Source organism: Megalobrama amblycephala, linkage group LG23 (assembly GCF_018812025.1).
Source record: "Megalobrama amblycephala isolate DHTTF-2021 linkage group LG23, ASM1881202v1, whole genome shotgun sequence".
Lineage (NCBI taxonomy): Eukaryota > Metazoa > Chordata > Actinopteri > Cypriniformes > Xenocyprididae > Megalobrama > Megalobrama amblycephala.
Genome location: NC_063066.1, coordinates 15,255,514 through 15,280,614, shown reverse-complemented (window position 1 = coordinate 15,280,614; position 25,101 = coordinate 15,255,514). Strand labels below are relative to the sequence as shown.

At 36.1% G+C, this 25,101-nt stretch overlaps 2 protein-coding genes and 1 non-coding gene across 5 annotated transcripts; 2 read left to right on the top strand and 1 right to left on the bottom strand.

The window, feature by feature from the left end:
- Nucleotides 1–1,906: 1,906 nt before the first annotated feature.
- Nucleotides 1,907–1,979, top strand: trnav-uac. Its single transcript has one exon. It is a non-coding gene; the product is annotated as a tRNA-Val (tRNA).
- A 3,756-nt stretch (nucleotides 1,980–5,735) lies between these two features.
- Nucleotides 5,736–18,017, top strand: cstf2 (cleavage stimulation factor, 3' pre-RNA, subunit 2). Of its 3 annotated transcripts, XM_048176513.1 has the most exons (15): nucleotides 5,736–5,906; nucleotides 6,303–6,381; nucleotides 6,469–6,638; nucleotides 6,753–6,889; nucleotides 9,855–9,974; nucleotides 10,182–10,304; nucleotides 11,116–11,218; nucleotides 11,298–11,360; nucleotides 13,424–13,483; nucleotides 14,340–14,484; nucleotides 15,710–15,867; nucleotides 15,973–16,097; nucleotides 17,285–17,323; nucleotides 17,524–17,662; nucleotides 17,823–18,017. In XM_048176513.1, exons 1-14 carry the CDS (start codon nucleotides 5,828–5,830, stop codon nucleotides 17,644–17,646), a joined length of 1,524 nt encoding a protein of 507 aa, XP_048032470.1. In that variant the 5' UTR covers nucleotides 5,736–5,827; the 3' UTR covers nucleotides 17,647–17,662; nucleotides 17,823–18,017. The 3 variants fall into 3 exon arrangements, with proteins under 3 accessions (XP_048032470.1, XP_048032471.1, XP_048032472.1); XM_048176514.1 differs by lacking the exon at nucleotides 13,424–13,483 and having other exon boundaries at nucleotides 5,737–5,906; XM_048176515.1 differs by lacking the exons at nucleotides 11,298–11,360; nucleotides 13,424–13,483 and having other exon boundaries at nucleotides 5,737–5,906.
- Nucleotides 18,018–18,037: 20 nt separating this feature from the next.
- nox1 (NADPH oxidase 1) lies at nucleotides 18,038–24,135 on the bottom strand. Its single transcript, XM_048176512.1, has 13 exons — nucleotides 23,688–24,135; nucleotides 23,468–23,563; nucleotides 23,201–23,311; nucleotides 23,029–23,113; nucleotides 22,137–22,288; nucleotides 21,377–21,558; nucleotides 21,158–21,284; nucleotides 20,980–21,072; nucleotides 20,641–20,882; nucleotides 20,009–20,171; nucleotides 19,701–19,847; nucleotides 19,482–19,606; nucleotides 18,038–18,747 (listed from the first exon to the last, which is right to left on the bottom strand). The coding sequence occupies exons 1-13, from the start codon at nucleotides 23,730–23,732 to the stop codon at nucleotides 18,621–18,623; spliced, it is 1,695 nt and encodes a 564-aa protein (XP_048032469.1). The 5' UTR covers nucleotides 23,733–24,135; the 3' UTR covers nucleotides 18,038–18,620.
- Between the last annotated feature and the right edge of the window lie 966 nt (nucleotides 24,136–25,101).

The following is a 25,101-nucleotide window of genomic DNA, read 5'->3' as shown; positions in this document are numbered from 1 at the left end:
TTTATCACTCGTTTCCCCCCCCAAAGTAACACTGTTCAACAGCAGATAAAGTTAGAGGAGTCGTGTCTCTCTTGCCTCCCCTGTGCCCATTGAGTTTTAACACACCATAAAGCATGCGGTGGGTTTGATGGGGGGTAATTGAGAATGAATGGGGGAAGTCACATGACGTTGCGATTGAACGTGATGCGTAACGATTGAATGTGATTGGTTATCAATGGATATGATTGGTTTGTGCAATAAATACCGCCTCTTGTCTTGTCAGCACAAAATGGTGTTAATGGGAAGACTAATTAAAAAGTGAGTAAACAACGCAGCCACTTAGATATCACCGCTTTATGCCACGTCAAAATCAAACTTGAATTGGCCTGAAAACATGATGACTATGGTTTTTTTAGTGACCAGTCAGCTTGGTGAAATTATATAATATAATTATATAAATTATAGGTAGGCTACATCTTCATGTCTGTGACCCGTGTTTACCGAGCTTGATGAATGATGAAAATAAGTTGACTTTTAAAAAGAACAGCTGAAAAATATAGTTATTATTTTGGAATAAATGTAAAAATGCTTAAAAACACAAACTTGATTAGATTTATACTTGATTTTAATAAAAAGAACATTTATTACATAGTATAGTTAATGAATACAAAATAGAATTATATTTAGGTTCTCTTTTTTTTATGTTTATTTAACCAGGAAAATGTGACAACATTAAGTGTAACTTAGACTTTAATGTACATTTTATCTTACAAAAACTCATTTCACAACACACTGCACACATCTACTGTACCTGCTATGTTAAAGAGGTTCTTATACTGATATAAACTCCAGTATCAATTAAAACAATGCAGTTATTTATTTATAATTAACAATATAGAAACTTAAGTTCCAGGGGAAAAAGCAATTGGTGAATAATTGTCAGTTTTTTTCCTTGTGCTTTTAAGACTGCGTTATGACTGTGCCGTAAAATCAGAGCGCATGGTCTTATGGTGACTGCAACAAGGAGAAAACTTTGCACAACATGGGCCTGTGGTTGCAGGGCATTTGCTTATCCTTCAGAATCTGAGAGGTGTTAAAGAATTCAAACACTAGAGGTGTAAATGAAAGAAATTGCCTTGATTGACTGTATTTTGCAGTTCTTCACTGTTTCTTCACTCTGGTCTGTACCAAGCTTTTCAATGCAATAACCCCAATGCGACAATTTTTTTTGTTTTGTTACAACCTCAACAAATGGACATTTACGGCCCTTGTCAACTCTTATTTGACACAGAAGAGCAAAAATAAAAGTCTACAGCTTTCACAAGAATGCTCAGTAAAATGAGGAACTGTGATGTGATTTTAATTAAAAAGTGCATCAAGCTTTATGCACACATTTTGCCTGAAGCAGTGTAATGAAGAGAATATATTGAGCTGTTTGCATATTAACCCCACACTGAAATAAATACATCATATTTGAAAATGTTGATATCAAATGAGAGACAGACAGACAGATAGATAGATAGATAGATAGATAGATAGATAGATAGATAGATAGATAGATAGATAGATAGATAGATAGATAGATAGATAGATAGATAGATAGATAGATAGATAGATAGATAGATAGACACCACATACATTGGTACTTGAGCCTTGCTGAAAAGGGTCTAGTGTTTTTATTTATTATTATTAGGCTATTAAGTAATATAAGAAACATTTAAAATTCAATGCAATTAATACAACAAAGTTGGGTCAGGGTCACGCAAATACACAACGAAAGTGTCACCTGATAACAACAGAGCCAACCTCAACAGCACGATCAAACAAAGACGTTTATGCTCTGTTAAATGCAATGTATGGGCGTAATCCGGCCAATTTGGAGGCCTGTCTGTTTTGTGTTGCTCACACGAGTAGGACGTGAGCAAGCGGTTCCATAATGTAGTGGTTATCACGTCTGCTTTACACGCAGAAGGTCCTGGGTTCGAGCCCCAGTGGAACCATGCGTTTTTCGTGTTAAGGTTTGCAGACATTTGGTTCTCTGAACGACGTCGCGTCTATAAACGATCGTAGTGTTTCCTGGCGATCTGTGGTTTCGAACAACAATGTACAAATTCCGTCTCTATGACACGTGCATCTTATGGGAGGATAGTCTATTTAAAATGCTTTTGGAGCTCTTAGTGCTATAAATAAATAATTTTTGTATAATTTGGTTGAAAATAAATCAAATTACTCCGCTATAAGCTCAACTGTAAATAAAATCATTTGGTTAATGACGGCGACAGGCGACATACTAGCTGCGTGCTTCTCTGCTAGCCTGAAGTCATAAATAGTGTTTGTGCGACCCCTACTGTTAACTTTAATGCTTACCCAGCATCACATATTTCTGCTTGATTGCCTTTCCTACAAATTTAGTCACCAATTAAAGTAGACTTTAATTAATGCAACTTGGCCAAGTGCTACACTTATAGCTCAGCTTGTAGGGCATGGTGCTAGCAATGCCATGATCATAGGTTTTAATCCCAGGGAAAAACACAAACTGATAAAATGTAGCCTTGAATGCACTGTAAAATGATTTTTGGAAGAAAGTGGCAGACAAGCATCTATTTAAATTTTCAACAGAGCCGAGACAAGATGTTAGTTTTTCAGTTTATTGGAAAATGTTGTAATTTCCAGCCTGAAAAGTAAGAGATGTTAATTAATGCTTTTTTGAAATGGTCACATTTTTGTAATGAACATAAATAAATTGTTATGCTCAGCTCTAAAATATGTTATCAGCTAAAAATCTTTAATGACCACTGGGGGGGAAAATGGCTGAAAAGCAGAGATATCAAGAGATTATTTCATTCTGAATGCACAGGCAAATGCACATGCACTAACATTTGATACATTTATCAATATATTTTTCTTTGATTAGTATTAGTAATAACTTAAAATGCACATGAAGCTGATACTGAATATTTTTAGAGCCAAAAATGAGTTTGTATGCTAGAATGTGCATTCATTTACTGTAGACTAAAATGAGACCTTCTAAAGCCGATGTGACAATTTAATGACAATTTCTAGACAAATCAAATGGCAACAAACAAAAAGGTTTTAAGAATTTCTGGCAAATGAGGCCTAATATGTCTTATTCCAGACCTCTTTAATGCAAAAAACAAGCTAAAGTAAACACCATTTAAAATAATCTAATACGTACAGTTATATCACTTCTGGAAAAGAGGTCTAATCCACATTTGACAAGACATGATGTGAAGGCCAAGTATTGTAACCCATTCTCGGAATTTCTGCATTCTATATCACCCATCCTCTGCATTTATAACCAATCAAAGTTATTAGTAGCAGTGAGTAGTGAACACACACACACACACACACACCTATGGGAGGATATGCTGCCTTTTTTTTTTTTGCTGTGGCACCCAGGGAGCGATTGGGGGTTAGGTGCCTTGCTCCTGCTGGTATTGAGAATTGAACCCACAACCTTTGGTTACCATTCTGACTCTCCATCTGTCAGGCCATGACTTTGTAAGCATTACTGCTATGTTATGATGAATTCATGTAGGCTATAATATCAAATTTCCACTCTCCATGAACAAAATAAATGCTGAACAATAGACAATTTTCTGCCTTTCATTTGTAGTTTATAGACGGGAGAGGACATAAGGTTGTCCTCACTGAATAGATTTATTAAAATATAGTTAAATATAGCTTATCATGTCATTGCAATTTCTTGATTTAATGTCAGTGTTGGAGCTGTCCAAGGTTCTGAAGGAACGTATTACATGATTTACATTAAATAATAAACAAAACAATGATCAACATGGTCTTGATTAATTTATATTTTATAAGAAATAATTTAATAAAATGACTAATTCTAGTGATTAACTAGAACTGTGTGAACTCACACAAAACACAAGACTCATAAAGGCTGTTTGATGCTCACACTTGAATGTCAAATTTAGTTTACAGTATTGCAAGAACAAGTCAAAATCTCCTCTGCTCGCAGCACTAAATGCACGTAAAATGATTTTCATTTCACAAATAATACTTAACAGAGAGTTTTGACTAGTTTATCAGAATCAGATTTATTTAATGTTGGTTTCTTTAAAAAACAAAAAAAATAAAAATCTCTTTATTCCAGTGCCTCTCAAACAGGGTACATGGGTTCAGTATAGGGGCCTAAGTAACCTTAGAAAGGGGCCACACGATGTCTTGGAGTGAAAGTTCACCCACAAAATGAAAATTCTTTCATCATACTCATCCTCATGTTGTTTCAAACCCATTTTCCACATTTCTTCTGTGGAACACAAAAGGAGATATTTTGAAAAATACTAATGCTGCTACTTCAATACACTGAAAGTGTATAGGAACCAGAGGCTGTCAAGTTGCAAAAAGGACACAAAAGTACTATAAAAGCATAAAGAGAGTATCATGCGCTATATTCCATGTCTTCTGAAGTCATACCATAACTTTGAAATTAAAGCTATTATTCACTAAAAATCTGGCTTTGAAATTCTTGCTTGACATCCATGGTCACTATTTACTTGTATTGTATGGAAGAGTGCCACTCAGACATTTTATCAATAATTAATTTTGTGAAAAATAGGCCCACAAAATTAAAGATACAGCAGAATATCATTGTACATGGGGTACTTTTATTATCCCTGTGTGCACCAAACCCTTCTTGAGTGTTTGCTCTCTTTTTTTGTTTCATCTGACCATAACATATGAAAAGTAACCAATACTATTGGAACTTCAAACAGGACGGGTTCTATGGTCAGATAAAAAAGAAAGAAAGAAAGAAAGAGCAAACACTCAAAATGGGTTTAGGTGCAAAAAAGTACCCCATGTGTACAATGAAATACACTGCCGCACAGACAAACGCCAACAAACACGTTTGTTGGGTTTTGTCGGATCAGTGTGTTATCCCTGTCGCCGTCTGTTGGCGTCGGTCAGGGTTTGTTTTCATCTGACTGAACATGTTCAATCAGCTGTGTCTGTTAGGGCAGTGTGAACATGACAATTATCAATCCAACAGCCAACTTGTTTGTTGGTGTTTGTTGGTGTGAATTGGCCTTAATGTTGTGGGCTTAAGATCCTGGATATCTTGTTCAAATACATGGCATCATGGATTCTATCAAATACCAACAGATAAAAAAAATCAAAACCTCACTGCTTCTGCTAGAAATCTTATAATGGGCCAAGGTTGGATCTTCCAACAGGACAATGATCCAAAAACAAACATCAAAATTAAAACAAAAATGGCTTCTGCCATGGCCATCCCAGTCCAACGACCTGAACCTTATAGAAAATGAGTAGGGTGAACTGAAGACGAGAAGTGGCAACATGGATCTGGGACTCTGAAGGATCTGGAGAGACTCTGTATGGAGGAATGGTCTCTGATTTCTTGTCAGGTGTTCTCCAAACTCATCAGGCATTATAAAAGACAACACAGAGCTATGATCTTGGCAAAAGGAGGTTGCAAAAAGTATGGAATAAAAGGGTATGATTGTGAGCAATGTGTATTAGAGAAAAATATTTATTGAACATTTCATAAATTACAACATTTATAACTTTAAAATTCTTATTCTCTAATGAAAGTTTACATATATATATATATATATATATAAAATTTACTTTTGTTTTTAAATAAAAGATCAGATTTTTTTTCACAACTGTATGATGATAATCTTGTTGTGCAGAAAAAAAAGCGCTTGTTCGGACTCTTATTTTGAAATATCAATGTACCAGTTGTGTAGCGCCATCTATATTTTTACTACACGGTTTCCAGCTTCTCATCGGTCTTTTCTCATGCTTTGGTCGTGTTTACTGTGACTGTATCATTTCATATATGGCTAATTTAGCACTTGCCGCGGCAGCTGCAGCTGCCAGAGACCCTGCGGTGGACCGCTCGTTACGTTCGGTTTTCGGTATGTGGATTAGTTTGTTTCTCGCATGTACCATTTTGTTTCATTAGCTGCTAGGCTAAACCTCACTAACCTAGAACTAGTCTTAAATTATGTACCACTCTATCTGACTGTCTATATTTGAATTATTATATCTATATTATTAAATTATTATTTGAATTAATATTATTTGCATACAAGTTATTTGTATACACAGTCGTTAGGTGTAGAACTACTGCAGATATATCATGTATGATGAAGTAACTTCACGTTCCCTCTACTAAGTTTTGCACTGGAGGGACTGATTCAGTGGTAAAAAGCAGCAGACCATCAATAAAACAAAGTGACGAACTTCTAAATGGATGCTACAACAGTAAACTAGTGTGCAATTTTATTTATTTATTATTTTTTTTGTAACAGTGGGAAACATCCCATATGAGGCTACAGAGGAGCAACTTAAAGACATCTTCTCAGAGGTTGGACTTGTCGTCAGTTTTAGGTATGAACAATAATGCTTGAAACAACAATATGCTCCAGTGTCTTTGGAAACCTGGTGCTGATCTAGAATACAAAAAACATCTTGCAGGTTGGTGTATGACAGAGAAACCGGTAAGCCAAAGGGATATGGCTTTTGTGAGTATCAGGATCAGGAGACAGCGCTCAGTGCCATGCGCAACCTGAACGGCAGAGAGTTCAGTGGCAGAGCCCTCCGCGTCGACAATGCTGCTAGTGAGAAGAATAAAGAGGAGCTCAAAAGTAAGTTTCAGTTTTTAAGTGTAATATTCCACCCAAACCGTTTGAACTATTGATTTATAAATCTTGAGTAATAAAAATGGCTATTTTGTTTGAGCTGCTTGCTTGTTTCCTCAGGTTTGGGTACTGGTGCCCCGATTATTGAGTCCCCTTATGGAGATGGCTGCACACCAGAAGAAGCCCCAGAGTCCATCAGCAGGGCAGTAGCCAGCCTGCCCCCTGAGCAGATGTTTGAGCTTATGAAACAGATGAAGGTGACTATTGAAAAGTGGCCTGCTGAATTTAAAGGGGTCATATGATGCTATTTTAAAGGTGCCCTAGATTATGTTTTTAAAAGATGTAATATAAGTCTAAGGTGTCCCCTGAATGTGTCTGTGAAGTTTCAGCTCAAAATACCCCATAGATTTTTTTTAATTAATTTTTTTAACTGCCTATTTTGGGGCATCATTATAAACGCGCCGATTTTATGCTGCGGCCCCTTTAAATCCCGTGCTCTCCGCCCACAGAGCTCGCGCTTGCCTTAAACAGTGCCTTAACAAAGTTTACACAGCTAATATAACCCTCAAAATTGATCTTTACAAAGTGTTCGTCATGCATGCGGCATGCATGCCTCGGATTATGTGAGTATTGTATACTATTATATTGTTTACTTCTGATTTTGAATGAGTTTGATAGTGCTCCGTGGCTAACGGCTAATGCTACACTGTTGGAGAAATTTATAAAGAATGAAGTTATGTTTATGCATTATACAGACTGCAAGTGTTTAAAAATGAAAATAGTGATGGCTCTCTTGTCTCCGTGAATACAGTAATAACCGATGGTAACTTTAACCACATTTAACAGTACATTAGCAAAATGTTAACGAAACATTTAGAAAGACAGTTTACAAATATCACTAAAAATATCATGTTATCATGGATCATGTCAGTTATTATTGCTCCATCTGCCATTTTTCGCTATTGTTCTTGCTTACTTACCTAGTCTGATGATTCAGCTCTGCACAGATCCAGACGTTAATACTGGCTGCCCTTGTCTAATGCCTTTTATAATGTTGGAAACGTGGGCTGGCATATGCAAATATTGGGGGTGTACACCCCGACTGTTACGTAACAGTCGGTGTTATGTTGAGATTCGCCTGTTCTTCGGAGGTCTTTTAAACAAATGAGATTTATACAAGAAGGAGGAAACAATGGAGTTTGAGACTCACTGTATGTCATTTCCATGTACTGAACTCTTGTTATTTGACTATGCCAAGATAAATTCAATTTTTCATTCGAGGGCACCTTTAAAAGATCATTAATTTGTTTATTGGGTGTATTAGAATAGGATAATATGACAATAGACATCTTTGACGCTCTTCACCGAGCGTTTGAAAGTGGGCATCTATCAGCAGATCCCTCTATCAGTGGATATTAGGAATCAGCTGATAGACTCCTGCTTTCAAATGCTCCTGTGTGTATCTGTCTAAGCGCTCTGTGAAGAGCATCAAAGTTGTCTATTTATTTACAAAATGATTTTGAAGCGTTGATCATTGTAGGCAATCACAGACATATATGTTGAGCGCATGAACACAATGGCCAATTACAGACATATGTTATAATAATAATAGTTCCTTACATTTATATAGCGCTTTTCTGGGCACTCAAAGCATTTTACATATTGAAGGAGGAATCTCCTCAACCACCACCAATGTGCAGCATCCACCTGGATGATGCGACGGCAGCCATATTGCGCCAGAACACCCACCACACGCCAGCTTATTGGTGGAGAGGAGACAGAGTGATGTTGAGCTTGTGAACACAATGGCCAATCAGAGACATAGATGTTGAGCTTGTGAACACAATGGCCAATCAGAGACATAGATGTTGAGCTTGTGAACACAATGGCCAATCAGAGACATAGATGTTGAGCTTGTGAACACAATGGCCAATCACAGATGTAGATGTTGAGTGCGTGAACACAGTGGCCAATCAGAGGTTCGAAATGCTGGTATAATCACATTTTTAAAACTTCAGTACCAAGTCGGTACTTTTGACAACACTACTTCAATGTTCAAAAAACACATTATTTTTCACACACTGTACATGATTGCAGCTCCTCTATCTCCAGTCTGTCCAAAATACACTGATTTCTACAAAGCCACCTCTTCAGAAAAACTCAAAGTGCTCTGATTAGCCAGCAGACCTGGTGTGTTGTGATTGGCCAAACCTCCACCAGCATGTGATGGAAATGTCATGCCACCATAATCCCGAGCTTCAGCTTCCAAGGCGTTAAGCAATTGTAAAAGCGCAGTTAATAATGTCATCGGTTTTACCGTATCAGTTTGAGCCCAGAAAATGCAGATAATCAAGCCAATTGATCAGAATCAATTTTGCTCTGTAAAATGCTGTGTGCACAAGCAAACTTCTGGGTTGTAATGCACAGGAAGAGCTTTATAAATACATCTTAACCTCTGATTCCTAATTTCATTAGTTTTTGTAAGGCCAAACAAAGCGGTTTTGCTTTCGCATCCAAACAACGTGTCTCTATGACAACACTACAGTTCACTGAAGTGTTGCCTTCTTTGCATATGCCGTTGGGCGGTCATTATGCTAATATTTCACACTGTGACTTGGAGGTTTGAGGAAGTAATATCTGGTCTTTGATCGAGGCGTCTTGGATCAGTGTTCTCTGTTAGATAGAATAAATCCCTTTGTGGGTGACTATGAGCTTTGTAACTTTGAACCTGAGAGATTTCTATTCCTACATTTTTCATCCCAGCAAAACTTTAAAGGTTCAAAAAGTTCATAAAGACATAGCAATGAAATCTTTCTTTTATATGTGTTGGTCAATGTTTATACTGTATGTGAATAAAAGCCTGAAGTAAATCTTTTTATCATAAAGTGATCGTTTCTTGGATTAGACCGGACTGGATTGACGTTACTGTCTTTATGAACTTTCTGAAGTGTATACATTTATGGAGTCTTTTTAATAAAGGGACAGAAATCTCTCAGATTTCATTAAAAATAAAATCTTCATTTGTGTTTTGAAGATGAGCGAAACTCATACAGGTTTGGAACGACATGAGGGGGAGTCAATGATGACAGATTTTTATTTTTATTTTTAGGTGAACTATCCCTTTAATTGCTAGTAATTTTATTGTTCCATGTAATTGAATTTAAAATGATTTGTTGTTTTGAAGTGATTGTTAAATTTCTGATCCTGTTTTTGCTTGTACAGCTTTGTGTGCAAAACAGTCCCCAGGAGGCCAGGAACATGCTCTTGCAGAACCCTCAGCTAGCTTATGCCTTGCTGCAGGCTCAGGTGGTCATGAGGATTGTGGACCCTGAAATCGCTCTGGTAAGATCACATTAAATGCCGCTACATAGAAGAATAGAAAGTGTCTTAGTACATTGATGGAATAGACTTGGGAATATCTTAACTTTCTTAAATAAGCACTCTTATAAATAACAAGGATTTTGAAAGTATTGTTTACCAGTTGTTTAGTATGTGGCATTTTAAGCTACAGGTATATAAGATAATCAAGTGAAAAATCATCTCTTACAGAAAATGCTTCACCGTCCAGCTGTGGTTCAGCCCATAAACCCAAGCCCTCAGCCTGGGCCAGTGCCGGTACCTAACCAGCCCCTCCCTCAGCCCAGTGTCCCTGTCTCTCAACCACAGCCAATGGTCAGTATTACATCTTTCATTGTTTTCTGAACACTTGTATCATGAGATGCATTAAATTGTAGTGCTTATCTGTTATGATACACTACCATTCAAAGTTTTTTTTTTTTTTTTATGCTTTTGAAAAAAGTTTCTTATTCTCACCAAGGCTGCATTTTGATCAAAAATAAAAATAGAGAGATTGTGCACAATGTGCAGTATTTCAATTTAAAATAACTGTTTTAGATTTTAATATCTTTTAAAATTAAATTTATTCCTGTGATAGATTTCATGTCACATGATCCTTGAGAAATCATTCTAATATGCTGATTTGCTGCTCAAGTAACATTTCCAATAATTATCAATATTGAAAATAGTTGTGCAGTCTTTACTGACCCCAACTTTTGAACCTTTTAAACATTTTTGTGCTTTTACATGGACAGTCTGTCACTGATTATTCTTAGTATTCCAACAATTTGTAAGGGTGTGTAAATGTTATAAGTTTAAGTCAAACCCAAACAAATGCACTTAGATATTTTGCTCCTAAAACTCAGTTTTGCTGTGCATGTACTTATTGCATGTGAGAAAGTCTGACTGTTGTTTTGATTTTGAAATGTTTTCAGTATTTAAATCTCAAGTTAGTGTTTTATTACCATTGTGGTTTATATTGTGTTCCACTTCCTCATTGTCTGAGGTGCTCTATAGTCTTTCATTGAACAAAAAAAAGCTAATGTTTGATATTTGAACAAGTTTCAGTCAGGTTCATGGACAGTTAAGCCGTTCTCCTCATTCGTGGCATGAATGAGTAATTTTCTATTGATCCTGTGACTTACAGCCAGGTATGCATGTGAACGGAGCCCCTCAAATGATGCAGCCTCCACAGATGGGGGGTGGAGTACCTGGACCAATGCCAGGACAGGGACCTATGGGACCAGCTGGTAAGCTCAGTTGTCCTTGCATTACTTTGGTGCTTGTGTATCCGTGTGCATATATATAGCAGTTTACCTCCCTCTACAGGTGGAATGCAGCCTCAGATAGGGATCCCTCCAGGAGGCCCTGTGCCCATGGATAGAGGACAAGGTATCATTTTAGGCAGTTCTTTGTGTATGCTTGAAATTGAAATTAAAGAAATAGTATTATTTTATATAATTTAGGATATTACTAGTCATTGTGAGAAAATTATATTGCTACATGATTTCTTTGTACCTCCTGAACAGCATTACCAAACCTGTCCACAAGTGAGCAGTATTGGACAATGCTAGCGCTAGCTTTTATGTAGATATTTAATTTTCATTCGCATCTCTTCAAGGTGAAGTGTGTAATTTCTACATTCTATTGGAATTGCAAAAACAGTTTTCTTAAACATTCTGTCTTCCACTGGTCAGAAAGTCCTGTCCCAAACTCTCAACATTTGGTTGAGTCAGTGTTGTTGTCTGAAATATTTTAATGAAAATTACACACTTCACCTTTTACAGTTACCACTTTATGATGATCGCCATCAGCCGATGACTGTACCTTACAGATCCAAATTTCCCGCTTACGTCAGATCTCATATAGAGAGTGTTCCAGATAAATAGTGCACTTAAAGTGCATATTTTTAATTATTAAAATATATTTTATTTGGTTATTTTAATTCTTGCATAGAATAATTCTATATATAATATATAATATAATATAATATTTATTTATTTGTGTGTGTGTGTGTGTGTGTGTGTGTGTGTATGCTACCTTTAGAAATTTGGGGGTCAGTATTTTTTTTTGAGAAAAGTTACTTTTTTAAAAAATATTTAAATTAATACTTTTATTTGTCAAGGATGCATTAAATGAATAAGAATGAAAAAAATACCACGGTTTCCAGTAAATTATTAAGCAGCACAAATATTTTTAACATAAGAAGAAATGTTTTTTGAGCACCAAATCAGTGACACTGAATACTGGATTAATGGGTGCTGAAAATTAAAGGGTTAGTTCACCCAAAAATGAAAATTCTGTCATTTATTACTCACCCTCATGCAGTTCCACACCTGTAAGACCTTTGTTAATCTTCAGAACACAAATTAAGATATTTTAGTTGAAATCCGTTGACTCAGTGAGGCCTCCATAAGGAGCAATGAGCAATTTCCTCTCTCAAGATCCATAAAGGTACTAAAAACATATTTAAATCAGTTCGTGTCAGTACAGTGGTTCAATATTAATATTATAAAGCGACAAGAATATTTTTGGTGCGCCAAAAATAACAAAATAACGACTTGTGGCCGATTTCAAAACACTGCTTCATGAAGCATCGGAGCATAAATGAATCAGTGTATCGAATCATGATTGGGATCACGTGTCAAACTGCCAACGGCTGAAATCACGTGACTTTGGCGCTCCGAACAGCTGATTCGATACGCTGATTCATCTGTGCTCCGATGCTTCCTGAAGCAGTGTTTTGAAATCGGCCATCACTAAATAAGTCATTATTTTGTTATTTTTGGCGCTCCAAAAATATTCTCGTCGCTTTATAATTTTAATATTGAACCACTGTACTCACATGAACCGATTTAAATATGTTTTTAGTACCTTTATGGATCTTGAGAGAGGAAGTGACATTGCTCCCTATGGAGGCCTCACGGAGCTATCGGATTTCAACTAAAATATCTTACTTTGTGTTCCAAAGATTAACGAAGGTCTTAATGGTGTGAAACGGCATGAGGGTAAGTAATAAATGACAGAATTTTCATTTTTGGGTGAACTAACCCTTTAAGAAGAATACGTTTTTATAATATGTTAAAATCGAAAACAGTCATTTTAAAATTTGTAGTAATATTTCACAATATTACTGTTTTTACTGTATTTTTGATCAAATACAGGTAGATGCAGCCTTGATGAGCAAAAGAGACCTTTCAAAAATCTTACTGACCCCAAACTTATAAAATTTATAAAACACATATTATCTTGATTTCTAGATATTTACATCTTTATCTATACATCTTGATTTCTAGATATTTATATCTACATTAGCCAATTAAAACTCCATATTGACTCCTACTTTAACCCATGTCCATTAACATCAGTACAAGCATCCCTGGGTAATATCAGTAAGTGCTATCGTGCGCTGTCTCAGTTCTCTCTCCTGTTCTCTTCACTTAATGCTGACCCAGGAAACCTTCAGGACTCTTCTGTGGGAGCAGCTGGGCAGGCTGCTATCGAGCGGCCTCAAGGTATTATGGGTATAACTCTGGTCTGCTCAAAACAGGGCTGTCAAGACTATCATCAGCTCATTGTCTTACCCCTATGTGCACCTTTTTGAGTGCACTCCTTATCTCTGAATACCCCTAAACATCACGCCTGAATTTGACAGCAGTACGTGAACTTCGTGGCAGTTTGCAGAGAATAAAGTGCAACGTCCAATCATGTCAAAGAGAGTGCAATGTACCATATAGATGTCTAGAGAAAAAAGTGAAACTGTTAAAAAAACATCAACAAAAAAACCATTGTAAATGTAAAAAAAAAAAAAAAACGCTGGTTAAAACATGTTCATAAATGGTGTTGAAACGTAGGTGTGTCCTGCATTATTGTGTCTCTGAAACAAAAGCGTTTGACGCACTGTTAACAATTTTGAAAAGTCAAAAGTTCTGAACCCAAAACCTGAACAATGAGGTCTTGTTACCTAATGGAATGTGCCAGTGTAGCAGAATAGAGATGAGTATTGATGGGTTTCACTTTGTAAAGATGTTGAAATCCTCTCTTATCAAAGTCACTGTGACAGGTGAAACATTGTCCTTTTGTTTGAGAAGTGGAACCTTTTTTGTTTCCTTCAGTCTAGTTTCCTTGACACTTCAGAAAATTCCCTGGTATATCATAACGGTGTCATACTTTCCAAATATGTGATTGACAATACAACACATTATTCATTCCTTAAAAGGACATTTCTAAGTTTTGAAATGTTTGTGTTATGCTCTTTGACAGTAGTTTCTTTCATTGTTTTGAATCTATAGACTGTTCTATTTTTGAGCCTTGTCAGAGTAATTAAGCATGGACTTTTCTTTAAATCATATAATTGTTCTTTTTTCACAGTGCCAATAGTAGACCCACGTGCCCCGATGCGAGGGGCCCCACAAGGTCCTCCAGGGATCCCACCCAGAGGCCTTCTTGGCGACGGACCAAACGACCCTCGAGGTGGATCATTGGTCAATGTTACTGGAGACGTGGTGGAGCCAGGGTAATGCATGCTAAAAACCATGTTGCAATGACATTTAGATGATCACAGCTGTTCAGTCTCATTAGTTTGTTAGAAAGCTTACATTGACAACATATTTTTTTCCCCTGTTTATGCAATTGCGATTACCCTTGTAAAGTCTGACAGATGAAATAATAATCAGGAATATAAAATACAATGTAAAATAATGGGAAAATGTAATAATTTGAAGTCAAATTATCTATTGAGGAAAAAAAAAAAAAAAAAAAAAAAAAAGGTAATTTTGAAACTAATTAGTTTGGGGTCATTAAAAGTTTTTCAAAGTAGTCTCTTATGGTTACCAAGGCTGCATTTACATACAGTAATGGTATATAGTGAAATATAGGGCTGCATGATATATCGCATGAGATTGTCACGCACATTTCGTCAGTAAAGCCGGTTCCCTGATTACCGCTAAATCGCCATCACCTGCTTTCAAATGGAGCGCCATTTAATAGACAGAACTGTAGATCACTGATAAGCCACGCAATATCGCGTTCATATCGCAGATGAATCGCCTTCGATAATGAACGCGATATTGCTTGGCTTATCATTGAAAACTGCTTCTTAATTTTGTGGAAATTGATACATTTTGTTTCAGAATTCTTTGAATGGAAAAGAATAGCATTTAAAGGTGCAGTGTGTAAAATTTGGGAGGATCTATTGACAGAAATGCAATATAATATACATAACTATGTTTTCAGTCCTTACATAATGAACTGTTATGTTTTTATTACCTTAGAATGAGCCATTTTTATCTACATACACTGCGGGTCATGTCAAGACGTCATTCTGCGCTTGCATGTTTCTACAGTAACCCTAAATGGACAAATTGCTCTACAGATCGCATTTCGTCACTGTTTGTTGGTGTTTTTAGAGGCAGTTTGCATCGTCACTACGTTGAATATGCACAAAGTAGTAGTCATTGTAGTAGTCGTCATCTGGTTTATTAGAAGCAGAGACCGTTCTTTGTTAGACGTAAGAAGAAACCTCATTGCTTCACTGGCTAATGTACTCTCTGCTGTCTCGACGATGACATCTTTGTTGTGTCGGCCAGACGGCCACTGTAGCTTCTCTGAAAGGAAGGGGTGTGCGCTGTTAGTTGCACCTTCAATGGAATTTTTTTGTAACATTAAATACCTTTTACTGTCCACTTAAGAATTTAAGTTCACAACAAAAGCTTATTATTTTGTTTATTGTTCGCATACAGGCGTGGTTACATTGGAGGCCCTCCGCAACATCAGGGGCCACCCATGCATATGGCACCCCCAGACATGCGTGGCCCTCATGACATTAGAGGAGGACCCATGATGGGAGAACCTAGAGGCCCTATGATGGAGCAGCGTGGTCCACCCATGGAGGCAAGAGGTACTGGAAGATGTGGTTACTTTTAATACTGGTTTTACTAACACATCAGTTGAAAGATTTTCAGATGCAGATAAGAATTTTTAAAAATGTTCTCAATTCATCAAGGCCGTGATCCAAGAGCTGTTGATGCTCGGGGTCCAATAGCTGGCCAGAGGGTTCCTGTGGCTGGTGGAATGCAGGGTCCTCCCACCCACGGCATGGGACAAAGTGCACCTCCAGCAGTGAGACCAGTAAGATTTCCACACTCCTATAGTTTGCATTTTCTCTTATAGCAGAATTTAATACTTATGACCCTCAAATTTGATCATACCCTTGTGACCCTTCCTAAAATATAAAGGCAGCTATGTGTTCAAGTCAAAAGAACCTGTGTTGTTTGTACTAAATGTGATATTTAAGGAAAGCAGGTTTGCAAAATTTAATTTATTCATTTTATTTGACATTTTACTAAAGACAGAAACAAATGATTAAAATGATCTGGAAAATATTTACTGTGTATTAAGCTATCAGCTTTTTTGCTGTTCAGTATTAGAATATTAGAGAGCCATTTTGTATTGAGTTCATATTTATATGAATAGTAGTTATCACAATAAATATATATATGTGTGTGTGTATATATATATATTATACACAATATATATATATATTAATTGTATAATATCTCACAATATTACAGTTTTATACTGTATTTCTCATCATATAAATGCAGCCTTGGTGAACATGAGAGACCCCAAACTGTTGAATGGTAGTGTATATTTAATCAAATCTTGTGTTTTATTTGCATCTTTTCAGTGACTTTAGCTTTCTTAATTGTATAGTACTGTTTTCTGTAAAGCTGCATTAAAACTATATTTATTGTGATAACTACTATTCATATAAATATGAACTATAGTATATATATATATATATATATATATATATATATATATATATTATATATATGTATGTGTATATATGTATATGTATGTATGTATATATATGTATGTATGTGTGTATATATATATATATATATATATATATATATATATATATATATATATATATATATATATATAATGTTTTAAAATGTAATTTATTCTTGTACTAGAAAAACTGAATTTTCAACATCATTACTCATTACCGAGGAAACTTGGTGCTCAGGAAACATTTCTAATTATTTTTATTAGTAATGTTGAGAAAAAAAAAAAAAAAAAAAGTTGTGACGCTCAAAGTTTTGAATGGTTTTTATTGCTAAGGAAAGATAGTTTTTTTTTTTTTTTATCCGGAAATATATGCAAATTTGTTCATTTCTTGCTGTAAAATCACTTCATTCAATTTTTTTCTCTGACTTCTTCAATGGATCCCTTTGCCACCCTGTATGAAAAGCCATCTCTCAGAGAACAGTATTCAGTTTGCTTTAATCCTACTTGTCTTTTAACAGGGTCCTACCTCAGATGTGTCGTCACAAGACCATGAGAAGGTGGGTCGTATTTTTCACACTTTTCAGATCTGCATCACTGCATCCTTTTTAAGTTTCACTGACCAGATTTTCCAGAATTACTAGATGACATTGATCTAAATGTTGACAGATTAATCACGCTTCAATTTATAACTCTCATGATGTAACAAGGCCTCTGTCTTGTAGATACTAATCTATGTGCTGTGTTTCCACATTCCCAGGCTGCCTTGATTATGCAGGTACTGCAGCTGACCCCAGAACAGATTGCCATGCTGCCACCAGAACAGAGACAGAGTATCCTGATACTGAAGGAGCAGATTCAGAAGACTGCAGGCGCACCCTGAAGACTCATCGTGCGACGTGAGCGTTTTTGTTTCTTTCTCATCCATCCTAAAACGGCTTATTATGATAATCACAGGCTCTGTGACAGTGGAATGCGGTTTTTGTTACGTAACAGAATGAGACATGGTTAATTTGGTGCAAGTGTGAAAATCTGACTCTACAACTCGTGTGATTTCAGGAACGTACGTATCTGATCACGCAACCCGTCACCTGGCTGCTTTTGTATTGGTCTGCAAGAGGTCTCCATCTGTAACTTTTTGTTGTTGTTTTCTAGTGATATTTTCTTATTTTAAGTGAAATCAGTTGTATATGAATAGTAGTGGTTCACAGTTTATTGCTAATGGAAAAAAAATAAACTGGATTTTGAAATAAACAACTGAATATTATTTTATTTATAAAAACAATTTAGAAAACACATGTATAATGTACAGTATTAACAACTTCTATGATAGTTGTTTTGATTTATTTATTTTTTTTAAAGGTTACACAATCAGTGACTAACCATATGTGACGTGTTAGATAATGTGTGCTTCTAAAAATAAAAATAACATTCTTTTACTTTTTCACTTTCACAAGGAGCTAAAATGCTCAGTGCTTTTCAGTAACTTCTTGCCATGCTAATTTTAGAGTTCACTTATTTACACAAGAAGTAATTTAAAAACACAATACATTCTGATGTAGTTCTTATTTCCCTGATTCTTGGTGATTCATTTCTAACCAGGAACTTGAAAAGCCAAACCTTGAAAGAAAGAAATACAATGCGTGGACTTTTGACTCAGACAAGGAATTAGTCACTTCCAGCAAGTTGCGCACTTTCCCAGGAGGAAGGTTGTCTTTTTTTTCACGTAGTCTCACAGTAATGCAGAATCATTCGGATGGAAATATTTGAGGTATGAAAAATCATGATACTGCTGAAGAACACAATCTCTAGTGCACAAGTCCTTCGAGAGAATTAGGTTTCCTGCAAAGTATTTCCTCAGAAGTTCTCTTTGTTGAAGTAAAACTTGGTTCTCCGTGGATCCACATCTGAGTACTTCACACATTTCTTCTCCAAGTCCTTCGCTAAGGCTTGTGGGCCACACAAGAAAGTTCCAACCACAGATCTGTGGATATTTCAAATAAAATGTTAGTGTTGGGATATTTTTGAATGTCGTATATGGGCCATTCTACAGAACTGGTTCAAAGTCAGTTCAAAACATCTTGAATGTCTTTTTCCACAAATTTTGTATGCAAATTGTATAATATCCAAGGTACACATTTCTAGTAATTGTGCAGTTAATTCTCATATTGTATTTTCAGAAAGTTTTGGAATTTTTTTTCCCTCTCCCCAAATTTGTCACTACCGAAACACAATAAAAAATAATTTCATAGGAAGGGTTACATTGACCCATTAATATTTTGTACCTTGTAAAAGAGGCTATGAGAGGGAGGGACATGGGAATATCTCCTGATCAAAAATGTAGGGGTGTAGTTAAAATCAGTCTCGGTTTCGGTAGTGACAAAAATGCGGGACACTTTACATAAAGTTTCAAGATTTAAAAATAGAAATATAAAATAATTTTTTTTTTTTTTTAACTTCACTCAAAAGTTCACAAGTTTAAATTTAGGGGTTAGGGTTCGGGACAGTCTCTTCCCAATTGAAAGTACCCAATAAATGATGATATTTTTTTAGATATTAAGCTTATTTGATAATAGAAAGATCTTAGTGAACATCTAAAATTTGAATACTTAAATGCTTTTTAAATGTGTTTTTTGGTTGTGGGACAGCAACTTGCAACAATTCTGTAGAATGGCCCTTATAGGAAGCAAAAACATGAAGAGAAGTTTTAAAACGTACGATGGGTTTTCTTGCCGAACTTGCTCGAATTCTCTATCCCAGTTCGGTCGGCCATAATGAGTCTTCTGCTTTAGACCGGTGATGATATCTGTATCTTTATCAAAATGCACCATTGCATGGTCTGCCTGTAAACGCAAGATTAGATGTTCTGTAACATGCACACATTTCTCATACTTCAATTAATGTCAACTTGCTTTTCAGGAGATTTTTTGAACGTACATGACTCTGGTCCCATCCAGTGAGGTAGAGCTTATAAGTGAGGAAGTCCCTCAATCCTCGTTCTTCCATTTCTTTCTCAAGGACCTGTAGGAGATCTGCAAACCACTCAAAGGCATGTGTCTCCCTACACAGCCAGTAGAAGTAAATCTAAACACAAAAGTCAGAAATGGAAAGAAAACTGAGTTTCAAGGAATGTTGGACTTTGTTATCTAGGGCATGAAGGCAACCTTTGTAATCACCGCAACAACAGGAGTGACTGTACACGACCTTTGCATCAACTTCCTTATATTAGGCCCAAATGTTCTTACCCTCTTTGTTCGTAGTTTAGGGTCGGAGTCTTTAAACTTGTACCAAATGGACTTCAGGATAGAGGCAAATGGGGTCACTCCAATCCCACAACCCACCAGCATGCTGACCTCGTAATAAAATACATCCTCGCTCGCAGTTCCAAACGGGCCATCCACACCCATCCTGACAAAAAAAAATTTAATATCCACACATTATTCTTGAGATTTTACTGTTAGCCTACTGTTTACTATTACTTATGTGTTTGCATACTAAGTGACAATCAAAATTGACAATTCCTCATTTTTTATGGAATATTCAGTGTTTATTATAAATTATTTATCCATGCACATCATTAAAAATCTGTGCCCTCATAACTTTTAATCAAAATAACTTCCTCTGCTTACTGGTGTAATGGTGGAACTATCTGTCACTTAAATGAGACCACAGCAATAGCAAACCACAAGCATCCAATCAATTCCTGATAGATAAAAATCAAGTCCCGCCCTATATTTTTTCTTGTTTGTGAAGCTCTTTTACGCAGACATATGCCACAATAGAGGCTATCACAACTTCACAAAGTTGAAATTACAAACTGCATTTTGAAGATTGCATGAATATTTTGTGCCTAGAGAATAAGTAAAATGGTACATACTTAGGTCCTTGCCCACCCTCTGGTAGGTTTTCAACCATACTGATGAGCTTTTCAGTCCAGTCTCCAACTGAGCGGATGTGCACACTAAAGAAGTCTTCCTCCGGGGCTGATGTCATGGTGAACGGGTGCCACTCCAGCTGAGAGATGGCTGGACAATTGAGGAACACATACTGGCCAACTTCCATCTTGAATCCAGGCTTAACCAGCTGTAGTTCCAACACTTTAGATGGGCGGATTACAATCTAGTAAGCAAGCATGAACACAGTTTGTCAGCAGTTGTGATGGGGTTCAGATGAACAGTGTATCTGTAGTTTTGTCAAAACATCCACGACAACACACCTTTCTATAACTGACAGGCTGCATGTAGCGAATGAAACGTAGCAGCCGCTCACAAAGGTAAATTATCATCGGCCCAATCACCCACATCCAGGTCTGCAATGGAGGATTCAGCAAATTGAAATCAGCAACCACCAAAAATAAATCAGGTTTGTGGATTTGTAAATTTGACAACTTTTACCTGAGGAAACCCTCCGGCAAACTGCGGAATTGGACATTCAGGAATTTTCCCCCAGTTCTCTGGCTGCTCATCACAGAAGGAAGTATCGTGAGGTGGGTCGGTCACTTGCTGACTTCGCACAATGCGTCTGGACATAAACCAAACAGCATGTTTTACTTGCTTTTAATAATTCACTACAAAAAGTTTTAAAATTGGGCTCAACCAGGAAATAGTCCTTACCCTGCACCGTGGAAAACCAAGCCAGCAAAGAAAATGATGAAGAGGTGATGCGTGTACCAAAACACCTCAAAGTAGCTTCTGCGAATGACTTCCATAGAGGAAGTGATAATGAGAATGAGGGCAAGAGTTATGACGACACCTGTGAGACCAGCGATAGTGGTGAACACAAAAATTGTTGGAGTCTGGAGAACAAGGAAACAAGATTAGAGAAAGCATATCACATCCCATTATACAGTACAGAGCTCAGTTGTAATCTACTGTTCATGCGTTTGGGGCTGGTAAGATTTTTTTAATGTTTTTGAAAACACCAAGGTGGCATTTATGTGATTGAAAATACAATAAAAATAGTAATATTGTGAAATATTGATTTAAAGTAACTTCATGGTTTAATATATTTTAAAATGTAATTTATTCCTGTTATGGCAAAGCATCATTACTCTAGGCTTCAGTCACATGATTCTTCAGAAATCATTCAATGATTTCTATCATTCGGTGCTTAAGAAACATTTTTTTTTTACTATCACAGTTAAAACCGGTTTTGCTGCTTAATATTTTTGTGGAAACATGATATGTTTTTTTCAGGATTGTTTGATGAATAGAAAGTTCATCAAGCATTTATTTGAAATAGAAATCTTTTGAAACATTATAAATGTCTACTTTCACTTTTGATAAATTTGATACATCTTACTGACCCAAAATGTTTGAATGTTAGTATATATAAAAAATCTTAATAAAAGCCTTGAAAAGTACAGCAACTCACCGTAGTATTGGAGCGAACAGGATTAAGGTAAGTAGTATTTAATTCACTGGAGTCGTCAAGCATGGACAGATTACCGGCGAGAGGCCCATATCGACCTTCTAAGCTGTTGCTGTACCATTCCACATTAAGCAAATGAGCGACAGTGTGAACAGCTGCATTAAAGAAAGATATATGGTCAGAATCAGATACCATGAAAAAAATATAAGACCGTAAAATGGCTGTTACAACAATTCTAATTTTTGTTTATTAAAATTGTTTACTTGCAAATCTAAATTTAAGTTTGCAAATATAAATTTAAGTTCAATATGATTTATATATCCATGCAGAACCCCCTCAAATACCTTCAGGGGTCCACAGACCAGGTTGAAGATGCTTGCTCTAACCCATGAAGTTGTTTAATAGAACTTAAAAATACAGCATATCAGACAAAAACTTCTTTGGATGTTCCTCTAAAGTTAAGTTAGTTTTTTTCTTCTTCTTCTTTTTTTTTTTTTTTTTACATTTGTCTTTTTACAGTGACATGTCCTGATGGATGAAACATATGTATCTTTAGCCAGACACAAATGTGTTAAATACAAGAATCAGCTTCTTGCAAAATCAAAACTTGGTCAATGTTTATCCAGATTTGGCCTTTAAGAATAACAATGCCTGCAATGCTAGGGTTATCGGGGTGAAACATTCAGACTATGGCTCAGACTGTGTTATTAACAATGATAAAATGTTTGATTTTGTATCCTATTGCATCACAGCATGAAAAAAAATGCCAGTGTAAATGTGAATAGCTATTGCACATGTGGGGCTTTCTTGTAAAACATACTGTCATTCAGGTAAAAGTCAAGCCTACTATATGCACAAGAAATTCCTAATAAGTTTTCAAGGAAATGTTGTTTACCTGTCATTAGAGCAATCATGTAAGCAACCAGTTTGTGGAAAGTCAGATTTTTGTCCAGCTGTTTCCTCATTGTTCGTCCACAGCACTAAAACATGAACAGGAGGGAAAATACTTACAGAGGGTCTCATATACTATATCTCAAACACAAAGGTACAAGTGTGCAGCAACTCACCATGAAAGAGCCACGGAGAAGAGACAACAGGTTGCGGCATACTGGCAGAAGAATCAGCATGCAGTTGAAGTTGAGTACAGCAGCTGGAGCTCTGGCCCAGGGCAATGCAGACTGAAAGAAACAGTATTACATTCACTTTCAATACTTTTACTCTGCTTATCTCTCTTTTACTACATGAAACCCTAACTTTAGATGTCATAAAAAAGTATAAACTATTTTTTCTTGGAGAATGCTTTGTAAAATGCTTTTTTTCCTCTCAGAACTTACCCCTAAAAGTTCACGAGTGTATTCAAATTGTGGTCCCTGATCATAGAATAAGTAGAAGTGGACAAACAGAAAGATGTTGATGCCCATCCACACCACCTACAAATACAGATCATCAATAACTTAAGTAAAAAAATACGACTTATTTTAACTTGAAGTTTGTAGTTAACTGCATTAGCAAATTTTCATTCAAGTAAATAGTCAGCAAAACAATGCCTCTTACCACGATGAAGGCACTCAGTCCGTGATTGATTATCCAGTTGCCCATCTTTACTCTCTAACACTGCCTACATGAATGAACACTTCTCGCAGACGAGCGCTTTTTTACTCACCTGTTCATGACTCCACCCTCTACTGTCCTCGCTGACCAGGAAATGGGCTGTAAAAATGATTTTGTTTATTTTGCATGTCTGAAGAAATTCCCGAGGGGAAGCTATTAACGTGACAGTAAGTGAGTCTTGGTATTTGACTGGAAACTGTTACATAAACTAAGGGCTTGGCCGTTACAAAATGTCAACCATTTTTCTCAATTAAATTGAAATGTAAAATGAGCAACTTATTTAGCTGTTTGAATGTTTGACATTATTTTAATGACACACACACACACATACTTGTTTACAAGTGGTTTACGGGGACTCTCCATAGACGTAATGGTTTTTATACTGTACAAACTGTATTTTCTATCCCCCTATACTAACCCTACCCCTAAAACTACCCATCACAGGAAACTGTCTGCATTCTTTGAATTAAAAAAAAACACCGTTTAGTATGTTTTTTAAGCCTTTTGGTTTACGAGGACACAGGAAGTGTCCTCATGAGCCATGTTTACGTTGTAATAGCTACCCATGTCATTATATACATTTGTGTCCTCATAAACCATGTATACAACACACACACACACACACACACGCGTTCGTTTTTGTGAATTGTGGGAACATTCCATTGGCGTAATGGTTTTTATACTGTACAAACTGTATTTTCTATCCCCCTACACTACCCCTACCCCTAAACCTAACCATCACAGGAAACTGCACATTTTACTTTCTCACAAAAACTCATTCTGTATGATTTATAAGCCTTTTGAAAAGTGGGGACATGGGGTAATGTCCTCATAAGTCACCTCTTCTTGTAATACCTATGTCATAATACACATTTGTGTCCTGATATGTCACAAAAACGCACGTGCGAATAAAATTAAGACATTTTTTAGATTTTTTTATTTTTGTTTGGGCACAAATTGGCACATTTTCCTCTCACATTACAAATGAGTTCAGACATTTTACTTTTACGTTTTGCTTTCCATTATGTTCACTCAGTGATTTTTTTCATTACTACATTACGATTAAGAAATTGTCCTAAAATGTTTTATATTAAAAACAACTCAACAAAAATCATTATATGTAAATATTTGACTAGGCCTATTTAAATAATGCTTAACATACAGTAAAGTATAGCTAATGTATTTTTTCTGTTACAGCATTCACATTGCAACATTAGCCTATATACATTTTTGTTTAATTTATTCATTTCTATTGATTTTGAATTGAAATATGACCCAGATATATTCTAAACAGGTTTCAGGTGATTCACCTGAAAATCTTTATTATGAGCTAAACACTTTTGTAAAGGCATACTTT

Bases quoted from the DNA above. Each gene is read 5' to 3' on its own strand.
- cstf2 (XM_048176513.1), top strand. From the start codon at position 5,828: ATGGCTAATTTAGCACTTGCCGCGGCAGCTGCAGCTGCCAGAGACCCT. The intron at 10,305-11,115 runs GTCAGTATTACA...TGTGACTTACAG, and splicing joins TCTCTCAACCACAGCCAATG to CCAGGTATGCATGTGAACGG. The intron at 13,484-14,339 runs GTATTATGGGTA...CTTTTTTCACAG, and splicing joins TGCTATCGAGCGGCCTCAAG to TGCCAATAGTAGACCCACGT.
- nox1 (XM_048176512.1), bottom strand. From the start codon at position 23,732: ATGGGCAACTGGATAATCAATCACGGACTGAGTGCCTTCATCGTG. The intron at 19,848-20,008 runs GTAAGAACATTT...TTTTGTGTTTAG, and splicing joins CTAAACTACGAACAAAGAGG to ATTTACTTCTACTGGCTGTG. The intron at 18,748-19,481 runs GTACGTTTTAAA...AAATATCCACAG, and splicing joins GTTCGGCAAGAAAACCCATC to ATCTGTGGTTGGAACTTTCT.